Below are 7,240 nucleotides of genomic sequence, written 5' to 3' on the forward strand. Positions count from 1 at the left end.
CCTCCACGGGCCTTGCTCTGTGTGTGACGGGGGAGAGCCATAACCTCCCCATTGGCCCTGCCCTGAGTGTGACAGGGTGCAGCGCCCCAACCTCCTGATCCGCCCTGCTCTGTGTGTGACAGGGGACGGTGCCCCAGCTCCCCTATTGGCCCTACTCTGTGAGTGACAGGGGGGAGCTCCTCAACCCCCTGATCGGCCCTGCTCTGTGCATGATAGGGGGGGGCTCCCCAACCCCCTGATGGGCCCTGCTCTGTGCGTGACAGGGGGTGGCACCGCAACCTCCCCATCGACCCTGCCTTGAGTGTGACAGGGGGCGGTGCTCAACCCCCCAATTGGCCCTACCCTGAGCGTGACTGAGGGTGGCATCGCAACCTCCCAATCGGCTCTGCTCTGAGCCTGACCAGGGGCTGCACCTAGGGATTGGGCGTGCCCTCTGCCACCCGGGAGCAGGCCTAAGCCAGCAGGTCGTTATCTCCTGAGGGGTCCCAGACTGCGAGAGGGCACAGGCTGGGCTGGGGGACCCCCCTTCCCTCCCCCTCCCTGAGTGCACAAATTTTTGTGCACCGGACCCCTCTAGTATTAATATAAGCTGTTAATAATAGGGAAACTGTGTGAGACTTATGAGAATTATCTTTACAACTAGAGGTCTGGTGTATGACATTTGTGCAATGGGAAGGGGGGGGGGGTCCCTTCAGCCTGGCCTGCGCCCTCTCACAGTCTGGGACCCTTCAGGGGATGTCCACCTGCCAGGCCCCAAGGGGTCCTAAGCGCTGCCCTGCTTCTGACCACCATGGGGCAGCTCCTGCATTGACGGTCTGGCCCCTAGTGGTCAGTGCACATCATAGTTACTGGTCGTTCTGCCGTTTGGTCAATTTTCATATTAGCCTTTTATTATATAGAATAATTCTATTCATCTAAAACTGTTCTAAAATAAAATGTTTATTTATTATTATTTTTTAATCCTCACCTGATGATATTTTCCCATTGATTTTTAGAGAGAGTGACGGGAGGTGGAGAGACAGAGAAAGAGAAACATCAATGTGAGAGAGACACATCAATTGGTTGCCTCCCAAGTTGAGCCTGCAACTGAGGTATGTGCCCTTTACCAGAATAGAACCTGGGACCCTTCTGTCTGCAAGCCAATGCTCTATTCACTGAGCCAAACTAGGTAGGGCTAAAATGTTTATTTTTTAAATGAGACTTTATTTTTCTTTCCTATCTTTAGAATAGTTTGAATTATCATCACTATGAGTGTGTTTGGCATGTGCTCATTATAATTGAAAGGAAATGCTCTTATCTAGGAATGGTTACATGTTAAGATCAGTCACATTGTTGTCTTAGCAACCATCAATTGCAAAGCTTAGTCCAGGGAAAATATAGCTGTCACTTACATAGCACAGACAGAGCAGTGGTGGCAGCGATCTGGCTTGATCAAATGGCACTGGTCACAGAATCTTACAGCTATAGGAAAAATAAGATGGTTAGCACTGATTAGAGCTCAATGTGATACCATCTATCTTCCTAGCTTATCTGAATGGCTTGCTATATATATACATTGATTACAGGTAGTCAAACTCATTTCAAGTTATCAAGCAAAAGGCAAATTGCATAAGAGAATTGTGGTATGTATGTTTTTTTCCTATTGTATCAATCTTTTTTTTTCAAATACAAACAAAAGTTCATTTAGAAAGTCACAGAAGTAAGAAAGGTGAGCCAGCTGGTCTGCACGGGCTCAGGAAACAAGATACAGAGGCAAAAGAAGGTCCTTTGGAGCTTAGGAGAGAGAGTGTGCACAAAGGTATGCACAGGGAAGAAAAGGGGGAATGGTGAGAAAGAGAGAGAGAGAGAGAAAGAGAGAGAGCGAGCCCTGGAGAAAGTAGGGGGTGGGGAAGGGCTCAAGCATACTTAAGAGAGAGAGAAAGTGTACCCTATTGAATCAATCTTGAAAGTACCTTTTTGGGAATGAAGGTAAGGGGGAAAGTTTTCATATCATAGGATTAGACACAATACCTAATCATAAGATGTTGTGTTACAAAACAAACTATACTGTCAACTGCTTGAGTGATCTTGGGAAAATTATTTAGCCTCTGTTTACTTTAACTCTCCCCACCCCACATCGAGGTATGTCAGTCTGTTCCATGCCTCCCTGCTTCAGGTCTTATTTTGTTGGTAAATTCCTTTTGTTCATTAGATTCCACAAATAGGTGAGATCATGTGATATTTCTCTTTCTCAGATTGACTTATTTCACATAGCATAATATTCTCCAGATCCAGCCATGCTGTCCCAAAGGGTAAGAGATCCCTATTTTTCACAGCTGCATAGTATTCCATCGTGTAAATGTCCCACAGCTTTTTTATCCATTCATCTACTGATTGGAACTCGGGCTGTTTCCAATTCTTAGCTATTGAAAATAATGCTGCCATGAACATAGGAGGGCATATATTCTTTCTGATAGGTGTTTTGGGGTTTTTAGGATATATTCCCAGAAGTGGGATCACTGGGTCAAATGGAAATTCCATTTTTAACTTTTAAAGGAAACTCCATACTGCTTTCCATAGTGGCTGCACCAATCTGCATTTCCACCAGCAGTGAACTTGTGCTCCCTTTTCTCCACATCCTGGCAAGCACTTGTTGTCTGTTGATTTTTCTGATGATAGCCATTTTGACAGGTGTGAGGTGATATCTCATTGTCATTTTAATTTGCATCTCTCTGATGATCAGTGACTTTGATCATTTTTTCATGTGTCTCTTGGCCATTAGTATGTCCACTTTGGAGAAATGTCTATTCAGGTCTTCTGCCCATTTTTTAAATTGGATTGCTTGTCTTCTTTTTGTTGAGTTGTATGAGTAATTTATATATTTGGGATATAAATTCCTTATCAGATGTATCATTGGCAAATACGTTCTCCCACTCAGTGGGTTCCCTTTTCAATTTGATGGTGGTTTCTTTTGCTGTGCAGAAGCTTTTTATTTTCATGTAGTCCCATTTGTTTATTTTCTCCTTAGTTTCCTTTGCCCTAGGAGATGTATCCATAAATATATTGTCACGTGAGATGTATGAGATTTTACTGCTTATGTTTTCTTCTAAGATTTTTATCGTTTCATGCCATATATTTAAGTCTTTTACCTACCTTGAGTTTATTCTTGTGTATGGGACAAGTTGGTGGCCTCGTTTCATGTGTCTTTCCAGTTTTCCCAACACCATTTGTCTTTACTCCATTGTATGTTCTTGCCTCCTTTGTCAAATATTAATTGACCACAATGGTGTGGGTCAATTTCTGGGGTCTGTGTTCTGATCCATTGGTCTATATGCCTGTTCGTATGCCCCATACCAGGCTATTTTTGTTGTAATGGCTTTGTAGTGTAGTTTGATATTTAGTATTGTGATCCCCTCTACTCATTCTTTTTTCTCAAGATTGCTGCAGCTATCTGGGGTCTTTTATGGTTCCATATACATTTTTGGAGTATTTGTTCTAACTCTGTGAAGTATGCCATTGGTATTTTAATAAGGATTGCTTTGAATCAGATTTCTTTGGGTAGTATAGACATTTTAATGATGTTAATTCTTTCAATCTATGAACATGATATACAGTATTTGTTTGTATCTTCCTCTATTTCTTTTTTGAATGTCCTTTAGTTTTCCAAGTACAAGTCTTTTAACTCCTTTAAATTTATTCATTTTTTAATAGGATTGTATGTTTGGTGTTGAGTTGTATGAGTCCTTTATATACTTTGGATATTAAAGCCTTGTCAGAGCTGTTGTTTGTAAATATCTTCTCCCATTTGGTTGTTGCTTTTTTGTTTCATTGGCAATTTCCTTTGCTGTGCAGAAGCTTTTAGTTTGATATAGTCTCATTCATTTATTTTTGCTTTTATTCCCCTTGCCTTTGGGGACAAATTCATAAACTATTTTCTAAGACCAAGGCTCATAAGTTTAATATGTACATTTTCTTCTATGTAATGTATTGTTTCTGATCTTATACTTAGGTTTTTGATCCATTTTGAATGAATTTTTGTACATGGCACAAACTCTACTCTAGTTTTATTCTTTTGCATGTGACTTTTCAATTTTCCCAGTACCATTTATTGAAGGGGCTTTCCTTTCTTCATTGTAGGTTTTTGATTCATTTGTCAAAAATTTATTTGTCCATATACCTGTGGTTTTATTTCTGGGATCTCAATTCTGTTCCTTTGGTCTGTGTATCTGTTTTACTGCCAATACCATGTTTTTTAATATTATGTTTATTCTGTAGTATAATTTTATGGCAGGTAGTGTGATACTTTCAGCTTTTTTCTTTTTTCTGAGGATTGCTTTGTCTCTTTAGTTCCTTTTGTAGTTCCATATAAATCTGATGATTTTTTGTTCTATTTATTCTTAAAATGTCATTGAGATTTTAATGGGATTGTATAAAATCTGTATATTGCTTTGGGTAATATGGACAGTTAGTTATGTTGATTTTTCTAATCCATGAACACAGAACGTCTTTCCATTTCATTTTGTCTTTTTCCATCTCTTTTAATAATGCTTTGTATTTTTCAGTAGATAAGTCCTTCACTTCCTTTGTATTTTATTTATTTATTTTGCAATTGCAAAAGGAATTCTTTTTCATATCTTTTACTGAAATGTCATTGCTAGTATATAGGAATGCAGGGGATTTTTGTACATTGAGTTTTGTATCCTGCTACTTTACTATATTTGTTTATTGTTTCTAATTTTTTGGTGGAGTCTTTAGGGTTTTATATATAAAGAATCATGTCATCTGTCAAAGTGGCATTTTTATTTCTTCATTCCCAATTTGTATGCCTTTTATCTCTTTCTCTAGCCTGATTTTTTAAAGATATGGTTAATGTCACTGCCCAGTGTAAGCCACCATCATCTTTCACATGAATGATTACAATAACTGCTGCCTATTTACTCATTCTTTCATTATTGTCCCTCCTCCACCCACAGTATATTTTCTACAAAAGAGCCAGTTGATCAGTTAAAATGAAAATCAGATCATATCACTTTATACTTAAAGCCTTCAATGGATTTTCAACACCCTTAGAAAAAAATCCGAACTCCTTACCATGGCCTGCATCATCTGGCCTTAGGCTACCTCTTCATTCTTAACTTGTGCCACTCTCCTACTACAATACTCCAGTTACACTGATTATCTGTCTTTTCTCCTATTAATGCAAGTTTGCTCCTGTTCCAGGGTGTTTTGTATTTGCATTTGCTTTTTATCTTCAAGTCTCAGATCAAATGACATTTATTTAGAGAAGCCTGATATTACTCTCTATCACAGGGACTGCAAAAAAAGCTTCAAGGGTCCAGGAAATAGGGAATAGTGAGTGAAGCAGCTAGTTGGAGACTGTGGGAGAACCTGATAATCCATGCCCTATTTAAAGAGATTTACTACTCAGCTTCAGCTAATTTCTGCATGCAGAAATGCAGATTGTTTGATTTTTCAAGAGAAGCTAGAAATCTGGATTTTCACTTGGTAATATTCTAATTGTTAAAAACTAGTAACAAATGCAAAGTTTTAACAGACACACAGATCAGACAAAATATAAACCTGAACCCAGTACATCCAATATGCCTCTTCTTTGTAATCACTGCTTTATCACATAATTCTGTTTTCTACTATCTGAAACTGTATAATTTTGTGTCTGTCTTCTTTTCAGAAGATATTAGTATGCCTTAAGACTTTGCTTAAAAATTATAATCACCATATGACATTAATGCTCTAACAAAATTAACAGCAAGTCCTTAATATAATCTAATACTCAGACCATATTAAAATTTCCCCCATTGTCATATAGGATCTTAATAAATATTTATTAAGTAAATGATAAATGAACATAAATAACTAAAGTACACTTCCTAAAGTTTTGAAACAGAATCTTTTTGTCAAAAGAGCCTTATTTTTCAAATTTTAAAAAGCAAACAATTAGTTCAGCTAGTATAATTCTAGTCATGCATATAAAAACTAACAGTAAAACTCCACAGTAGATGTTTACCCAAGAAAAATGAAGGCACATCTCTCCACAAATACTTGTACAAGAAAGTTCTCAGCAGATTAACTCACAATATCTAAGCAGCAGAAACAACCCAAATGTGCATTAATGTGTAAATGGATAAATAAACTATGAAATATTCACACAATGAAATATTACTTGGCAATAAAATACACAGCAATGTAAGTCCCAAAGGCATTATGCTGAATATAATAAGGCAGACAAAATAGTAAATACAGTATATATTTATTTATATAAAATTCTAGAGCAGATAAAACTAATATATGGAGGAAAAAATATCATAATAGTGGCTGTATTTAGTGAGAAGGAGCATGAAAGAACATTCTGGAGTATGGTAATATTTATAGAGATTTTGGTTACACGAGTGTGTACATTTGTGGAAATGCTGAATGGTACATTTATGATTTGTGCTTGTTTATATATGTATATTTCATCCCCAAAAGAATTATAAAATATTTAATTTAAATATGTACTGATATCTGCTACTTACATTTAAATGCACCAAAAATAATTAAGCTTTATGAATGATGGGTAGAGGAATGAGTTTGTGAACAGATGTGTGATAAATCAATATAGTTCAATGTTAGTAGTGGGCTGTAGTGGTGGGCATACAAATGTTTATTGTATAATTCTTCCATCTTGGATAAAATTTTGAAATTTTTTATAATAAAATGCTGAGAAAGACTCCATATTGTTTTTCAGAAGAGAAGAGAAAAAAAGGGGCTAGCCTAAGGATATATATGACTTAGACTTTCTGAGACACTTGCTGATCTGCCTCTCTGGTTGACTTTGGATGAACTGACCTCCACTTCCAGTCCTTGTGTAAACTGGTAGCTTCTTGGCAATATCAACGAGGATCTGCTTTTGGACATCAGGTCTCTCTTCATTTTCATAGCGCTCCTTGTCTGTATAGGATAAATGAAACTGGAAGCAGAAGTGAGAAGCAAGTATTTATTTCCCAAGGTTCACAAAAAAATTAAAAACAACAATAATCATTTAGAAGAAGAGATTTGTTACCTATCCTGAAGCTCACTTACCTATTTGGCATATAACTTTCTCTGGAGAATTATCTCAACTAGCTATCTGGCTTTTATCTCAATCTTTATAACTCTGCATGATAGGTAGTTTTGTTTTATAAGTAAAATAAAACTTATATTAGGTAACTTGAGCATTGTTACACTCACTCAACCAGTAAGTAGCAAAACTAAGCCCAAACCC

The 7,240-nt window shown here is 37.4% G+C and overlaps 1 protein-coding gene across 1 annotated transcript in view; it reads right to left on the minus strand.

The window, feature by feature from the left end:
- ZDHHC15 (zinc finger, DHHC-type containing 15) overlaps positions 1 to 6,973 on the minus strand; it is a gene marked incomplete at its 5' end in the record, with an annotated part of 83,477 nt that extends 76,504 nt beyond the window's left edge. The window contains 2 exons of the mRNA XM_005869981.2: positions 1,392 to 1,461; positions 6,826 to 6,973. Of these exons, the coding sequence (XP_005870043.2) occupies positions 1,392 to 1,461; positions 6,826 to 6,973 (218 nt within the window). The remainder of the gene's footprint in view (positions 1 to 1,391; positions 1,462 to 6,825) is intronic.
- Between the last annotated feature and the right edge of the window lie 267 nt (positions 6,974 to 7,240).

Source organism: Myotis brandtii, unplaced genomic scaffold (assembly GCF_000412655.1).
Source record: "Myotis brandtii unplaced genomic scaffold, ASM41265v1 scaffold3117, whole genome shotgun sequence".
Lineage (NCBI taxonomy): Eukaryota > Metazoa > Chordata > Mammalia > Chiroptera > Vespertilionidae > Myotis > Myotis brandtii.